The 16311-nt window shown below is 53.5% G+C and overlaps 7 protein-coding genes across 7 annotated transcripts, besides 8 other annotated features; 3 read left to right on the forward strand and 4 right to left on the reverse strand.

The window, feature by feature from the left end:
• Positions 1 to 1568: part of a mobile genetic element that runs on past the window's edge.
• EKO05_0002415 (uncharacterized protein) lies at positions 1205 to 1480 on the forward strand (the record flags this gene model as incomplete). The annotated part of the gene is made up of 1 exon (XM_059635908.1): positions 1205 to 1480. One exon carries the CDS (start codon positions 1205 to 1207, stop codon positions 1478 to 1480), a length of 276 nt encoding a protein of 91 aa, XP_059491891.1.
• Positions 1280 to 1355: a tandem repeat.
• Positions 1569 to 1596: a tandem repeat.
• Positions 1597 to 1989: a mobile genetic element.
• A 1006-nt stretch (positions 1990 to 2995) lies between these two features.
• On the forward strand, positions 2996 to 5502 carry EKO05_0002416 (uncharacterized protein; the record flags this gene model as incomplete). The annotated part of the gene is made up of 2 exons (XM_038943976.1): positions 2996 to 3272; positions 3320 to 5502. 2 exons carry the CDS (start codon positions 2996 to 2998, stop codon positions 5500 to 5502), a joined length of 2460 nt encoding a protein of 819 aa, XP_038793084.1.
• Positions 5503 to 6237: 735 nt separating this feature from the next.
• EKO05_0002417 (uncharacterized protein) lies at positions 6238 to 6993 on the reverse strand (the record flags this gene model as incomplete). Its single annotated transcript, XM_059635909.1, has 2 exons — positions 6238 to 6853; positions 6917 to 6993. 2 exons carry the CDS (start codon positions 6991 to 6993, stop codon positions 6238 to 6240), a joined length of 693 nt encoding a protein of 230 aa, XP_059491892.1.
• A 953-nt stretch (positions 6994 to 7946) lies between these two features.
• On the reverse strand, positions 7947 to 8834 carry EKO05_0002418 (nuclear mRNA export, poly(A)+RNA binding protein; the record flags this gene model as incomplete). The annotated part of the gene is made up of 1 exon (XM_038947500.1): positions 7947 to 8834. One exon carries the CDS (start codon positions 8832 to 8834, stop codon positions 7947 to 7949), a length of 888 nt encoding a protein of 295 aa, XP_038793085.1.
• Positions 8776 to 8822: a tandem repeat.
• A 644-nt stretch (positions 8835 to 9478) lies between the features above and the next one.
• EKO05_0002419 (ER-derived vesicles protein erv46) lies at positions 9479 to 10909 on the reverse strand (the record flags this gene model as incomplete). The annotated part of the gene is made up of 3 exons (XM_038944008.1): positions 9479 to 9646; positions 9698 to 10463; positions 10536 to 10909. The coding sequence occupies 3 exons, from the start codon at positions 10907 to 10909 to the stop codon at positions 9479 to 9481; spliced, it is 1308 nt and encodes a 435-aa protein (XP_038793086.1).
• Positions 10910 to 11453: 544 nt separating this feature from the next.
• EKO05_0002420 (uncharacterized protein) lies at positions 11454 to 12112 on the reverse strand (the record flags this gene model as incomplete). Its single annotated transcript, XM_038944154.1, has 3 exons — positions 11454 to 11510; positions 11563 to 11951; positions 12001 to 12112. The coding sequence occupies 3 exons, from the start codon at positions 12110 to 12112 to the stop codon at positions 11454 to 11456; spliced, it is 558 nt and encodes a 185-aa protein (XP_038793087.1).
• Positions 12113 to 12793: 681 nt separating this feature from the next.
• Positions 12794 to 12864: a tandem repeat.
• Positions 12865 to 12935: 71 nt separating this feature from the next.
• EKO05_0002421 (uncharacterized protein) lies at positions 12936 to 15659 on the forward strand (the record flags this gene model as incomplete). Its single annotated transcript, XM_038944112.1, has 4 exons — positions 12936 to 12949; positions 13004 to 13059; positions 13113 to 15106; positions 15159 to 15659. 4 exons carry the CDS (start codon positions 12936 to 12938, stop codon positions 15657 to 15659), a joined length of 2565 nt encoding a protein of 854 aa, XP_038793088.1.
• Positions 13438 to 13483: a tandem repeat.
• Positions 14407 to 14439: a tandem repeat.
• Positions 15660 to 16311: the final 652 nt, after the last annotated feature.

A 16311-nucleotide genomic window follows, 5' to 3' on the forward strand; every position in this document is an offset into this window, starting at 1 on the left:
TACGAACTTTAAGAAGTTACTAGACGTCCTCCTCTTCAACTGCACCTTTAAGACAAACAAATACAGCATACTAATGCTTAATTTAGTAGGCTTAAACAGCAATAATTGTACAAACTACCTTAGGGTTGTCCTTATGCATCGAAAGGATAAGCCAGCATTTTAATGGGTTTTTAACCAGTTATACGAGCTGTTTAACGCAGAGGGTATTAATATACGCCTGTTTATTACAGACAACAACCTAGCTGCTATTAACGCGCTTAATTTAGTGTTTAATTAGCCTAAGATTGTTATGTGTAGATGGCACATAAACAAGGACGTCCTCAGCTACGTTAGGCAGGTCTTAACAACTCAGTTTGGCTGTTGTTGTGAAGGGACAAGATGGGTGGATATAGAGAGTACGCTGACGTTTACAGAGCTCTATTACAAGACTCTATACTTAAAAACAGAGGAGGAATACAAGCTTAACTTTGCTGCTATTAAAAAACTCTCCCCAGCCGCCTATAGGTACCTCGATTAATACTAGTTTAGCTACCACAAAGACAAGCTTGTTAACTACTAGGTAAACCAGAACCTCCATTATGACCTCCTTGCAACGAGCAAGGTTGAAGGAGCACACCAGGTTATTAAATTATGGCTTAATAGCAGCACTGCTAACGTACTTTAGTTGTTTTACAAGCTTAAATTATTGTACACAGAGCAATTAGAGCACCTTAACTACCTTAATTCCATGCAGAATCGAGGTATCCGAGCTGATTGCCAGCACCCTATCTTTGCTGGCGTTGTTACTCGGATTACTCGCCACGCGCTGGCTTTGACAGCAAAACAGTACTCTCTCGCCTGCAACGATCTGCGACTCCGCGACTCTATAAACCACCAATCGAAGCCCTGTACAGGCACTTATACACAGTTGCTTGGCATGCCTTATTGGCACAGGCTTGCTGCAATATTAGAGCGATCGGGCTCGCTACAACCTAGCGATTTTGACCTACACTGGTGGGTTGATCGCTCACAATCTATAACAACACAATCTGCAACAATTCCGCCGCTATTAAGACCTCTAGAGCCTCGTGTTGAGCGTCAAAAACGCAACGAGGCTCGCCGCCACACAGCTGGCTCAGGCAGACGAGGTAATCGTCGCGATCCATCGCTATTTGAGCGGCTTGATGGCAATATACCCAGTGCCTCAGCGCTAACCTAGGCGCTGATGCCGCGCCGGATGGACCTAGTACAAGCAATACCTGCTAAGAATCTTATAGTAATTAGCTCACAACCAGTAAATCCATCGCCAGCGCCTCGCCAGCCGCCGCGGCAGCAACCTTATCCATCGCCAACGCCTCGCCAGCCGCCGCGGCAGCAACCTCACTTTGCAACGCCTCTGCTGTGGCAGCAGCCTTACTTTGCAACGCCTCCGCCGTCGTATGGGCACCTAAGCCATCAACCGCTGCCACTGATGGCTTACAATCCTCTCTACCTGCCCTAACAACCTCACAACAACGCGCAGATAGCGCCTCTAGGCAGCTACTTTCAGCACCTATCGCGACAATTGGCAGATCAAACGCAGTACTGGGCGCCGCCGCCGCCGCCGCCGCCGCCGCCAGCGACGTCTATCACCATCAACAACACCATAAACAACGTAGTTGACTACGACGATAGCTTCAGATTTGCAGTGCCAGCGCGGAGCTATGGCTGGGCAGGGCAGTTAAATCTATACAACGGGCAGTAGATAGATAATTGTTAAATCAACCCAACGGGCAGATAGATAGTCATCAAAATTGGCGTCAAAAATCGACTCACCCACACCAACATGCATCAAGGATGACTAGGATCGCGATCGGCAGGTAAACAACGACGCGTGCGCGTCTGGGCTTGGTGGCAATACCATACAATACAGATGTGCTGGGGTCCCTGGCTGCCTTGCAGCCGAATCTAGCCCACATAGGCTTATGGGGGCGTACGTTACCATATATGGGGGTGCACGTTAACAACTCCCAAAAGACAGCCTTTGACGATACCCGCATTCGACAAAGACTACGCAGCGACTGTGCAGAGGGGTGTACTGTCATACAGTCCCAGGGGCGAGGTTATCGCGGCAGAAAAGTCGTCAGTTGAGAGCGCAATAACGAATTACCATTGACTGCCACGCCCTTCAGGTGCCACCGCCGAGAGATGAACATGGCGTCTGCACCGGGGCAATTCGACATCTTTGCCTGTGAGCACGCAATTGAGATTTGCCGGGCCCTGCTATGCCATTGGCCACTAATTGCGTGCGGCTAGCACCATCAGATCCTTAATGCGCCATCCCTGTCGCCCTAATCGAGTTTCCCTGCAAAGTCGAGGCTTTCTGTCATCGCTCCAACTCCGACTACGGCAGATGGAGCAGTACCGCTCCAACGTTTGGGGGATGCGTGGCCGACACTGTCCATAATTATGTCACTTGTCAAAATCTAACTTGCCATGTCTCGCTTTAAGGTGGCGGGAGCGGCTGTCTCTCACGTTCGTCTGCCCTGCTGCCTCACCACCAGACAAATTACGCGTCTGCGTGTTACCCAGGGCTAGAAACAGCCATACGCCAACTTCGCCATTCTCGATCTGCGTGCACAACAAGCTCCTGTCACGCAATAATCCGCCACATCAAGCAATTTTGAGGCGTTCCCCAAGCCTTTGCTTTTCCCAGTCCAGACCGTCCAGCATCGGAGGAATTTCGAATTCGCATCTCGCAGTTCGATCCCACGGACCGAGTCGCTGGTCAATCTCTCGCTATTTGCTGGTAGTGGAATTTCCGCACGGGACCTCTGCACACCTACCCGCCTGGTAGGCTCTGATACATAAGTTCCAAGCCCTGGCAACTCTTTTGTGGTAGCTTGTCAAGTCTTGTCCAGTCTTGCCTTCTCGTCCCTACTTCGGAAGGACAGAAAAGCACGTGGTACGCTACCGGTGTTGAACCGTCTGGATCCATAGCCATCTGGCTTCCGTTGTTTCGTTAGATCCATCCATAATGGCAAACAAGATTGGCAACGGCCTCGCCAAGGTCCTCGGCATCGACTTGCACTACCGCAACGAAACTGGCTCAGACCGAGTAACTCGGGGCGAGAGTGTCTTCACCGTCGGCTCAGCTCACACATACGTCGAAGAAGAGCCAACTGCCGCTGAGTGGGTTCGCGAAGTTATTCCCTCCGGTGCAGAATTCGGCCAGTACATCTCCAGCCTCTTCCCGTTCGTCCACTGGATCGGCCGATACAACCTACAATGGTTCATTGGAGATCTCATTGCTGGTAGGTTTGCTCCGTGGTATTCAGCAATTGCAGACTAACTCGCTCAGGAATTACCGTCGGAGCCGTCGTTGTCCCTCAGGGCATGGCCTACGCCAAACTGGCTCAGCTCCCTGTTCAATTCGGACTGTATTCTTCGTTCATGGGTGTACTCATCTACTGGTTCTTCGCTACATCTAAGGATATCACCATCGGACCTGTCGCTGTACTGTCGACCGTCACCGGTAACGTCATTCTGAAGGCCGAGGCCACAGGTGTCCACGCCTCTCGAGACGTGATTGCGTCTTCATTGGCTGTCATCGCTGGCTCAATTGTGCTCTTCCTCGGTCTCGCGCGTCTGGGCTGGATTGTGGAAGTCATCTCGCTTCCTGCGATCTCGGCGTTCATGACAGGTTCAGCTATCAGCATTGCTGCCGGGCAAGTACCTACTATGATGGGTATCTCTGGCTTCTCAACCCGTGAAGCTACATACAAGGTCATCATCAACACCCTCAAGCACCTCGGAACCACAAACCTCGATGCTTCCTTCGGTCTTACATCGCTTTTTGCCCTGTACTTTATTCGTTGGCTGTGCGGCCGTCTTGCAAAGCGTTATCCCAGCAAGGCGAAGCTGTTCTTCTTCATCAACACCCTGCGGACGGTCTTCATCATCCTTCTCTACATTCTGGTCAGCTATCTTGTCAATCGTAACCACAGGAAGAAGCCTCTGATCAAGACACTTGGTCATGTTCCGCGAGGATTCCAGGACGCTCGTGTACCTCACATCACCATCGACATCATCAAGTCCTTCGCTTCGGAGCTTCCGTCGACTGTCATCGTTCTCCTTATCGAGCACATTTCGATTTCCAAGTCATTCGGTCGTGTCAACAACTACACCATCAACCCTTCGCAGGAGCTGGTCGCCATTGGTGTCAGCAACTGTCTCGGTCCGTTCCTTGGTGCTTACCCTGCCACTGGCTCTTTCTCCCGTACCGCCATCAAATCCAAGGCTGGTGTGCGTACTCCATTCGCTGGTGTCATCACTGCTGTTGTGGTTTTGCTCGCCATCTATGCCCTCCCAGCTATGTTCTGGTACATACCTAATGCCACGTTGGCTGCCGTCATCATCCACGCTGTGGGTGACTTGATCCTGCCACCCAATACCGTTTACCAATTCTGGAGAATTTCGCCCATCGAAGTCCCAATTTTCTTTGCTGGTGTATTTGTAACAGTCTTCTCCAGTATCGAGAACGGTATCTACACCACTGTCTGTATCTCCTTCGCGCTATGGGCTTTCCGTGCCTTCAAGGCCAGGGGACGCTTCCTCGGTCGTGCGAAGATCCACTCTGTCGTGGGAGACCACCTTCTCGACCCGACAGAAGACACCAAGCCGGACCAGAAAAAGAGCCCTACCGAACCTGAGCATTCTGTTCGCAGTATTTTTTTGCCCATCGACCATCACGATGGCTCCAACCCGCAGATTCAGCTCGAGGATCCCTACCCAGGTATCTTCCTCTACAGATTCAGCGAAGGTTTCAACTACCCCAATGCCAACCACTACCTCGATGACCTTGTAGAGACCATCTTCAAGAAGACACGTCGCACAAATCCTACCACTTACGCACGCCTTGGCGACCGACCGTGGAATGACCCCGGCCCACGCCGCGGGAAGCAGCAAGAAGAGAGCGACGAACGCCCAACGCTCAAGGCCATCATTCTTGACTTCTCTTCCGTCAACAACGTCGATCTCACATCCATCCAGAACCTGATCGACGTGCGCAACCAGCTCGACAAGTACGCCGCCCCAGACACGGTGGACTGGCATTTCTGCAACATCAACAACCGCTGGACCAAACGCGCCCTCGCCGCCGGCGGCTTCGGATACTACACCCCCGAGCCCGACGCGAGCGGCGTCCACCGCTGGAAACCTGTCTTCTCCGTCGCCGAGATCGGCGGCTCGCAATCTGCCGCGGCTGCTGCTGAAGCCGCGGAGAACCGCCACGCAAAGCGCAATCTTTCGCAGGTGCGCAGCCACGACATCGAAGAGGCACACGAGAGCGAGTCGAGTGACGCTGGCTCGCTGAACAAGCAGCTTGAGTTCAGCAAGGCGTATGGCGGCATCGAGGGCGATACCACGGGCGTGACTGCTGGCAGAATCGCGGTTGTGCAGGGTTTGAACAGGCCGCTGTTCCATGTCGATGTTACTGCGGCGCTGAACAGCGCGTTGGCGAATGCGCAGAGGAAGAGTCATTAGTATTGCGTTGTAATATTGGGGGCGCCTTGGTGTTGCGGTAGAAAGAAGTGCAGAAACGCTTGGCTTGCGAGCACATGATTCCCATAGATGTTGTGTTATTGAATTCGTTCGTTGCCGGGCCGGTTTGGCCTGCGTTTCTTCCAATGTTCTATCCCTTACATGCTATGTGCATACGTTTCGATTGCATGTTTACACCACCACCACTTCTCCTCCCTCAACTCCCTGAGTCCAAGCAAGAACTTTTTCTGCGTTGTGTCGAGCCAAATCTATTGATCTCCAAGAACGTGTTCCCAAATGTCGTTGTGAATCTTGGCAAGAACGCGTGAGAGAGGCGACTACGTCTCGTTGCGTAAAGTGCTGCAGAAGGTCAGTCCGTGTAAACGTCTAGCAGGAGCACGCCCACATTGTATCATGGAAGGGATCCATATCGGTCGTAGGAAGGGAGGGGTCAGTGGTTGGGCGGTCGTGTCAAGGTATTGAGGTAGTATGTAGGTGCAAGGCTCAGCAAGGAAGGAAAAGGTGCGAGCAAACGGCGAAGGAAAGAATCAGCAAACATATAAGTTTTAGTCGCAGATAGGGTCGCAGCTGCAACTTCACTCTGCTTGCAGAGAACAGAGAGCCAGTTCGTTCTTTCATGGCAACTTCAGCTACCTGTTGCATCGTAGTCATGATTGTGTCCAAACTTTACATTAGCTTCAGATATTTCCCTTTCGCAATCCCCAACGCAGATGGCTCTCAATCACACACGTCAACAAACTCAACCCTAAACGGGCTTCTGCACTTGGCCAACCGTGCCCGGATCGTCGCCCTCGCCCAGTCATCCGAGCCCGCGTGCAAAGCAACAAAGACACAATCCAGTGACTTCAAAGGCCGCAAAGCCGTCACAATCGTTTTCGTGTGAAGACATAGCACCAGGCCCCCAGCGAATCCCTCAGTGTGGCGTGTAGAGCCAAGGTTAACTAGCACGCTCCTGACTGAGTTGGCACTGAAGGGATCCATTCGGCAGAAAAGAGCATGGAGAGTCTCGGGAGGGCCACAAAAGCGGTTTAGGCTGTATGGAAGGCTTGCAGTCTCGTGGTGGAGTTGTCGACAGACTTGTGTTAGAGCGACGAGATCTCGACAGGTGACGGATGATGGTGGTTGTGTTGCTACCTCTTTAGGCTTGTTGTAAGAACCCCTGCGTGGTTTGATGTCGATTTGATAGCGATGATCAGCAGGTGCGCTATTTAGGTTCGTGTAAAATTGTGCATCGACAGCATGGATGTCGTGGCTAGCAAAGATGTAGTTGTAGATCTGGTTGCGCACTTCGGCGGGCAGTAGGAAGAAGGACGACTGAGGGTTTAGTAGCGTACTGCATCTCCATGTCAGCTTCTCACCATAGGATTAGACGCGCGCTGACGCCCATAGCTCTTACTTGGTCACTTGATGCTCGTCTCCGTGCCGAACTTGTACTTCTTCTCCCTGAGTCGAAAATTCGCTGTGACGTTGCATTGATGTGATGTAGGCGAGACAAGCATTTTTAGAATGCTCTGTTTTATCTTTTGAAAGGAGTTGCGTTGTGCTTTTTTAATAGCTATCTGGTGGCGATGGTAACCGAGATAGGGTATCGCCTCTGCGGGGAAATGGTGAACTGCAGAAGATAGGATCGACCAGGGCGATCGAATCAGGTGCACGCAAATGATATCGACAAGCCAGTTGACGTCACTTCACGCTCACTTCCATTTACTCTGAAAAATCGAACTATTCCGCAATATACCCCAGGTCATTCAGATGAACGAAAATGCTGCAGTCTGGACTACAACATCGCCCCTACCCACCAATATCCACCAAATCCCCACTCTTTATATCAAGAAGCTTGTTTACAGCACCTCTATTGCGCACATGATCCTAGACGACAATAAGATGTTGTGAGGTCACTTGTCGAAGCGCTTATCTACGGCTCTGGGCCAGAAAGGTGTAAAAGCCATAGTGCCCAGATTTGATTCTAGCCGATGACGCATACTTGAATGCTGCGGCGCATTTTGGGTAAGGGGCGTAGGAAAGGGGATCCTTCCTAATTGTGAAGGTATTGTGAAGATTGTGAGTGTATGTGAGAAATTGGTTTATTGAGTTAAGATACGGAGATGCCGTCACGCACAACATGAATTTTGCTAGTGACAAGGTAGTGAGGCTTTGCTTAGAGTAGTGGAAGATGCGGTTGGCGGGCGCAGTAAACAAGCCGGTGAAACTGGCTTGGAATCAATTTTCCTATCGACTGTGATGTCTGACTCCAGCTCGACGCATGTAATCCTCCATGCATGCTCCTTGAATCCAAATAAGCCGCGCTACTGACTCCGTCCCGCTATGCAACAGTAAACACATAAATAATAGAACAAGAACATCAACAAGGACAATCTTCGATCCCCTTCCGTCTAGTAGACTTCCGTCACCTTGAGCTCCAGCGCCTAGTTGTATGCATCGGGTGGCAAGGTGGGTTGGCTTTGCGTGAACAGCTCTCCAGCACGATTCAGATCCCATCCTCCAGCCTCCAGACACTGAATTGCGTAGTCGCGCTTGAGGTTCGTTGCTTGCTGAACATACGCGACCATCTCCTCCTTTTGTTGGTCGAGTGCCGGTGCTGGTAACGTTGGTGTTGGTGATGGCGCGCCGGCCATTGGTTGTGGTGTTGGGGCCATGGGTGCATCCGTAATCATACTTGCGTCGCCCGGTGCAGTGTTATCGGCACGGACCTGGCTGCCATTCAGGATTCGAAGTTTGGGGAACCAAGCTGTGAGCTCATCTTCCCATCCTATGCTGCTGAAGGGATCGATAATCAGGTGCTCGAGCTTCTTGAAACGGCCTTTCCAGGGTTTCAGGGCGTTAACCGAGTGGAAGGCGTTGCCGCTTAAGTCGAGATTTTTGATGTGATTCAGAGTTTTACAGAGATCGAACACTACGTTAAGATTGGTGATGTTGTTGCCGCAGAGTGTGACGCTTTCGATGGCGGCTTCCTTGGCCTCCCGCGTTTCAAGCATCTCATCACAGATTACCATGAGTGCTGGGAAGAATTTCTTTTGCGTTGATTCTTGTCGGAACATGCCGCTTTTTGCAACTTCTTCGTCAGTCGCGATAGTTGAGAAATTGAGCAGTTTGGTAGAAGCATCGTAGCGCCGTGCTAGGAAGCCTTTGAGAAGATCGACAGTGTTAAGAGTTGCTGCTGCACGATCTGGCTCGGCTTGCTGTTGAGGCTGGCTCTGGTTCTGATTTTGGCGATCGCTGGGAGTGTAGTAGTCTCCTCGGCCTCGACCTCGGCCACGACCTCGTCCGCGCCCTTGTCCTCGTGGTGCAGACATGATGACTCCGCCTGTGAGGATGGGATAAAACGAATGTGGACGTGGATAAGACTTGGTGTTGATAAGGCTCTGGTGATCCAGACTGTTTGATAGTAATGTATCGAGTGTATGCGGGTAGATTGCTGAAGTAAAAGGTGTGACTTGAACGTAAGAGCGAGAGGGTGCGTTTTATGCCACTAGCGCGCTTCCGTTCGACGTTACGTCTGTGCGCGCCGCTAAAATCGACCACAATGTACTGAGGTCTAATATCTCTACTGGTGAAATACGTACTTTTATTGACTCAGTGGCGTGCTAGGGTCTACAACATGGTCCTTGATGTCTCGATGCTCGGCATCTCATGGGGCAGATAACTAGGCATTCCAGGCACCCTTTCACATTGTTGCCTGGGCAAGGCTGACGTCCATTTTGATCTTATCATATGCATTGGATCTCTACATGTTCGCCCATGCTAGATGGTACAAGCTGGCAATTTCTGCTCATAGTTAAATCTTCGTCCATCTTCCAATAGACTCATAGATTTACGTTCGTCAACCCAATGCGTCGCCAAATTCGAATTGCCAAATCAGTGCGCCGAAACTCCTGGCTCGCAGCCCACAAATGCACGTAGGTAGAACTGAGACTGACTGCTGCGTTACCATGCACGACTACTGGGAATGTATCTTCTTGATCTTGTTGACGCCTTCGTAGAGCGCACGGTCGACCGCCGCAGCGACTGTGAGTGTACCGCCAATGACAGCGCACAAGCCAACGAGGAAGCCAGAGAAGGATTTGTCGCGTACTTCGCGGTTAATGACCTTCATGGGCGATATGTCCTAACAACAAGGTCAGTCATGTTCTTTAGACATACAGAGTTCACAACATACGTATGAGAAGAATACACCAGGGATACCACCACGCGCGTGAATGCGCTCCTTATGGCCTTCCTGCTCATCGGTGCCACCTTGAAGGTTCCTCTTGTGGCTAGTGACAGAGTACTGGTGTGTCTCGATGCTTCCCTTGTAGTTGCCTTCAATGATGGCGCCGATGTCTTCGCTGCTGGGGCGAGCAGCCTCCTTTTCCCAACCAAGCGGCAGATAGGCGGTTGAGACAACCTTGACGAAATACATGTAGTTGAAGGCCTTTTCTTCCGTGTGCTGTTCTGTACCATCCAGGGGGTTAATGTGGTGGTTTGTCCAGCCACCGGGGCCAGTCGCAAGGTGGTTCTTCGCCATGTTCTGCACAATAACATCGCTCAGTTGGGGACCGAACCGAAGGTGGTGGATCGTATGGGTGAAGGTGTGGGCGTATTCATCCTTGAAGTAGTTCTCGAGATCGTGTACGTGCAGGTTGCCATTGGAGAATGACTTTCCAGGAGCAATGTGGAAGTTGCCGATGACCTTGTTGACCTTGATGCTGCCCTCGAGGCGGCACCCCTCTTGACGCTGGGCATCGAGATGTTCGGCGTAGTGTTCGCGCTCGCACTGCTCAACACCCTCGCCGCGACCAAAAGACCAGGACACCGAAGCGTAAGCGTCACGGACCTCGTCGCAAGTATTACAGCAGCCCGATCTATGTGCGTTGGCGGGGGCGGGAGCACCGTAGCATTCGCCGCAGTAGTCGGGTGCAAGGTGAGAGGCCTCATCTTTGTGCCTGTGTCGAAGGTTAGCTGTCGTGCTACTCTCTGTGCGTGTCCTCAAGTAACGACAACTGGGGGTGACTCACAAATCCAGCGCCTTGGCCTCGATATCCTTACTGCCCTCCTTCTCGGGGCTCAGCCGCACCTTGTCGATGCCATGGGCGACACCCATCTGCAGCTCTCCCGACACGTCCATAATGTCGAGAGTCAACAGTTCACAGGGCATGCGCGGGAATGTGATATTCAAGCTGATCTCCATGCGCTCGCCTCGGCCTTTGTCGACAACTAACTCAGGGCGGACTATCACTCGCCTGTAGTCTGCCCACTCGCCCCATGTCAGCCAGAAAATAACCAGTAAGCTCGCAATGGTGACGATTCCTCCAGACGTTGTACGGATGCGTGCATCTTCGACAGTCTTGGTGAAGGCGTCGAGGCGCGTGAAAGCGGATTTGGGAGGCATCTTTGCAGACTACGCTGCAGGCAGTCGAGATCGAGGGGGGCTGTTTGGAGTTCTACAACGTGGGTGTGAGACCGCGGAGGTGTAGCACGGGCAAGTGTCTCTCGGTCCGCGTGCCGAGAATCTCCAATCGCAGACACACGTGCAGCTGCTTTTCAGGAGATATTTCAAAGGAGTGAAAGGGCCTAGCAAGATCAATGCTGGGGCAGGGATATCATTGTACAGAAAGAAGTGAACTTCAAGACGCGTGGTCGTTGCGGCGCTCGCGCTGAGTAAAGGACAGAGTTTCTGGAACGTTAGTCGAGGTACCTGTGCACTAGCGCGGATAAGGAAAGAGCATGCAAATGCCAACAGGGTTGCAGCACTGCCGAGTGAGATCTCGGCGCATTGCACGGGGCGCGTTCATTATTACTGTCTAAAGTCCAGAGGGCGTCTAGATATGTGATACGTCTGCACTAGTCAAGGTCCACCGCTGCTCAAGCCATTGCAGGTTCAAAACAAGTGTGCAAAGGTTCACATGTCTAGCACGTTCACCGAGTTCAATACTTCACTCCTTCTTGAAAGCCTTGGAAAAGTCCCAGTCGTTCAGGTAACCGCTACCGATCTGTGTCCGACATTAGCATATAGATCGTTTCGTGCGATCGCAGGACACTAACGCAAAGGTAGGTAGCGAAGCTGAGCCAACCCAGGTAGGGTGCAAGCAGCCACCCACAGGTGGGGTCGACCTGGCCCCAGATGTAGGCAAGGTAGCTGACAGTGCCTCCAAGAGCGAGGATGTCGACAGTAGCAGCAATTGGTCGTCCCATGCCGAAGTAAAGCGGCGTCCAGATGAGGTTGAGGGCCAGTTGGATCGAGTACAGAGTTGCTCCCTGCTTAGCCAGGGCTACCGTCTGAGGGTTGATGGAGGTCGTGCCAGTAGTCCACGCGCGATAGGCCGTGTAGCCCATTGTTGCATAGAGAGCGGTCCATACCGGCCCAAAGACCCAGCCCGGAGGATGTAGAGGTGGCTGTCTCAATGCCTTGTAAGACGCCCGAGTGACAGATGCTGCGAATCGTCAGTTCCGAGGCAGCCAACCCGCTGAGATGTTACCTACGGCTGATGGAGAAACCCAGAGCGGTACCGCAGGCCACGGGCAGAAGAATGGCCGCGGCCGGGTTCTCAAACAGAAAGCTCGGAAGCGTGAGAGAGGGGATGTAGGCGGTCATGGTGGTGGTGCTGTGTCTGCCCAAAGCTCGTCCAATGTTTCGCACCGCCAAATGTCTGACGCAACGGTAGCAGGCTCAGGCAACAGATGCTATACGTGTTATACGCTGCAGCCTGTGTCTCGCGATGTGCCTAGGTAATCCCGCAAGTTCCCATCGAGCCTCCCTCCATGCCTCCTCACGGACGTTGCTGGCCCACTTGCCGCGCTCCGGCACTAGCCCCGTTTCAGCTCTCCGTTCCTTCGCCAGCCGCCGCGCGACCAGCTCACCTCCCTCCACACGACTGTCTCTCCCTACCGGACAGAACACACTCCAGCATCCTCGTGAGTGTATTCGCTCTCGTTCTTATCGCAGCTTCTTCTTGTTCGTATCTCCCTTTCTTGCCGGGCTACCGCCATAGCTCCCCTTAGCTTTGTCTACCAGACACCAGCCTCTTAGTTACTCCCCATCCACCCTTCTCTTCTCACGGCGCAGCTCGCGTGTGATCAATCGCATCGAGTGCTGTCGCCCTCTTGTCTACTCTTCATTGCCGCACCTCCTCAGACTAGTCGTGTTCCTCTTGTCATTTATTTGTCCTCTGTCTAACCCGGGGCCGCCATGGCAAACAGCTACCCTCGATTGTCTGTCGCTTATCAGACACCACACCCACAACTCGCGTCTGCGTGTCCTGCCTCGAACTCTCTGGGTCACTCGGTCACTCGATCACTCGGCCACTCGGTCACTCGGTCACTCGGCCACTCGGTCACTCGGTCACTTTGTCGATGACCGGCTCATCACACTTGATCTAATCAACTCAGCCTAGCTACTGCAGCTCTTACTCACGATAATGGATTCGTACACGTGAGCACAGCTCCAGCGATGCACCGCAAGCGCACCACATTGACCATTCTATAGGGGCACTCGAGAGGACTCCCGGCCACCGGCTGACTCCTACCGGCGACGCTCCCCTCGTAAGCAGCACCCTGGATGCCTGAACAGCATTAGCTAATCCATGATACCACAGCTGCCGGAGATCGCAGGCCCAGGCGCCGTTCGCGATCGCCTCAAAACATCGACCGTTACCAGCCCGACCGCGCTCGAGAGTACGACCACCCGCGTCGTGATGGAGGCCGCCGCCGCTCCTCTCCTCCGCCTGTCCAGGCCGGCATTGACCGCTATGTCCCTGGCCAAGACAGCTTCGCTCCCACATTCACGACGAATCCGATCCCAAATCCCATGACGCTTGAGTACCAGGTCGGCTTCAACTACTTTGCTGAGTGGTGGCGCGTCGAACAGGTCATGAAGGAGGAAAAGGAGCGCGCCAAGAACGGAGGACGGAAGCCTGTCCTGAAGGGCGAACGCGAAGCTCGAGAAGAGCGAGGCAAGGAGCGCGAACTCATTCAGGCTGCGTATGACGAATACAAAGAGAAGCTTCAAGTGCAAATGGCGAAAACATTTGTTGATAAACACAAGGGCGAAGAATGGTTCAAGGAGCGCTACGATCCCGAGTACGACCAAGCCTTCAAAGAGAAGCTGCGCGGTTACCGACATGGCATATATGCCGACTGGGAGCGACAACTCGACGAGGGCTACTTTGACGAGTTCACACTCGAAGGCATCTACAAGAACGACTCCAACGGCGCGGGGGGGATCGTCGAGAAAGAGGAGGGTGAAACGACTGCTGCCAACGAAGTCTTGGGCGTAGGTGATCTGCTACCATGCAAAGGCGGCGAGATTCGTGACGAGTCTGCATTTCAGCCTACATTGCTGATTAAGACCATCGCTCCTACCGTTAACCGAGAGAAAGTGGAAGAATTCGCCAAGGAGCACCTTGGAGAGGGCCCCGGCGGTTTCAAATGGCTCAGCTTGAGTGACCCGAATCCGTTGAAGAAGTGCCACCGCATAGGGTGGGTAATACTGCACCCCAGCGATGAGCAGGCCATGATCATCGACGACCGTGGTGATGCGCGCGACGATGAAGGAGGGGACGGAGCCATTGAGGAGAAGCCCATCATCGCCCCACAGAGCACCGCCCAGAAGGCACTCGAGGCGATCAACGGCAAGACAGTTCAGGACGAAGAGCGCGGAAACTTCACTTGTCACGTTGGAGTACATGAGACCCCTGCAGCACCCCGGAAGAAAGCGCTGTGGGACCTCTTTTCTGCGCCTGAGAGGATCGAGCGCGACCTGGAGTTGGCCGAGAGGCTAGTCAGAAAGCTCGACGGTGAACTGAGGGCGAGCCATGAAGAAGAGTTCGGCGAGGTCGATGGTGTTGCGAAGATCGAGCAACGCGTCGAAGATCTGCGTTCGAAGGGCTGGCTCCAGCCTCCAGCCAATGCCCCAGCCCCGCCTAAGAAGGAAAGGGATCTTGAAGACCTGGAGGAGGGCGAGGATGAGATCATGGAGGACGACGAAGGCGCTTACGACGAGGAGGTTGACGATGAAGAGTTGCTGGTCAAGAAGAAAAAGCTCGATCTCTTGATTGAGTATCTGCGACGTGTGTACAGCTTCTGCTTCTTCTGTGTCTTCGAGAGCGACTCGGTCCACGAGTTGATCCGCAAGTGCGCGGGAGGACATCTTCGACGCCCTCGTGCCAGCCTGACGACAGCGGCGAAGGCTACTGCAAGAGCTACCGCTACCGGCGAGTCGTTCCCGTACAAGAAGCAGGAGTCTGGTGACGCTGAGAACGACGAGGGGAGCCCGGTAGCGGAACGCAAGCCGATGAAACTGAGTGGGAAAAACCAGCAGCAGCTCCAGCGGGCGTTCAACTGGGTCAAGACGTATGAAGAGAAATTGCTACAGCTGCTCGAGCCTGAGAACGTCGATGTCCGCAAGCTTGGCGGTAAGCCGTTAGATGAAGCCATGGAGGACGAGCTCGCGAGGTTCTGCAAGCAGGAAGATGAGTCTAAGTGGCGCTGCAAGGTACCAGAATGCACAAAGCTGTTCAAGGGCCAAAACTTCTGGCGTAAGCACGTCGAGAAGCGCCATCCAGAATGGCTCGAGAAGTTGCAGAAAGACGTAAGTACAGTCGCGATCACCGGCTCGGCGCAGATGGCTAACAGAGAAACAGCTGGAGCTCGTCAACAGCTATGTCGTTGACCCTGCACACATTGCACCTTCGCGCAGTGACGCGAACAGCAATGGTCACTTCCCAATGGGCAACCATGTGCAGGCAACAGGCACACCACGTGGATTCAACCTTGCCAATATGAACATGGCCATGTCCGGCAACGGAATGCAGAACGCAATGAACGTCGGAAACATGTTCAACCCAGCCATGGGCGGCAACTGGGATCCGTCTCTTGGTACACACGACGCCGGAGCCATGCGACGCGGCGGCCAGCGTTTCAACACTCGTACTGGGCCGTATGACAGGCAGAACCGCGATCGACGCAACGCACCCAACGGTGGCAACGGTCGCCTCACGCCTCCACGCGGCGGACGGCCCGGCCCCCAACGCTACGGTGACGGCGGGCCCGGGCCTCTGCAGTCGACACAGGGTCGTCAGATCAAGAGCTATGAAGACCTCGATGCTGTCGGCGGGGGTGGCAGTGGCGAGCTGAACTACTGAGCTCGTGGGCGTGCTGTGTGACGTGATGCTAGGGTTGGCGTTGGGGTCAAGTGTTACCATTTGTAGGCTAGTCTGTTATTCGATCTACTCGGGGAGAGGGACCGGGCATGGGACACGGCGTTGTTGGCATGGCATTATGCTGCACTTGCGTGTGTGCTTGTAACTTGTATTGAACAGAGTGAAATGAAGCACCACCCAGGCAGCTTGTGGCGAAGGGAGGTTGAGGTTGAGGTTGCGTCTGTGTCTGGTTTCTAGTGATGCTGTCGAGTGGCAGAAGTTTGTGTCAGCAAGCCTTGCCCAGTGTCGAGGATTTGCAGTCCGGGACAAGGTGACTGTGGCGCACTTGACAAGTGGTCTAGACCGTCGCGGGGGGTGAGGTCAAGTGTAGGTACTGTGTAAGACAGGTACTGGGGTGCAGTGCCATGGAACCGCGATCGTCTGAACACCTGCACGTCTGACGTGTTGACTAGCGCAGCAGGTGCAGAAGATCTCTCGCGCTGCGAGGCGGGCAGGCAAGTGCTTCGTAAGCAGTTTGACCGTGTTTCGCAAGAACGAGCTCTGCGCGCAGCTGTATAAGGGCCTCCTTGGTGCTGCAGCCGGGTGACGAGCGTGCCGTGCGTTCCTTTGTTGCCCCGTAGCCCGCCCGTGGAGT

Source organism: Ascochyta rabiei, chromosome 3 (assembly GCF_004011695.2).
Source record: "Ascochyta rabiei chromosome 3, complete sequence".
In the NCBI taxonomy this organism is placed as follows: Eukaryota; Fungi; Ascomycota; class Dothideomycetes; order Pleosporales; family Didymellaceae; genus Ascochyta; species Ascochyta rabiei.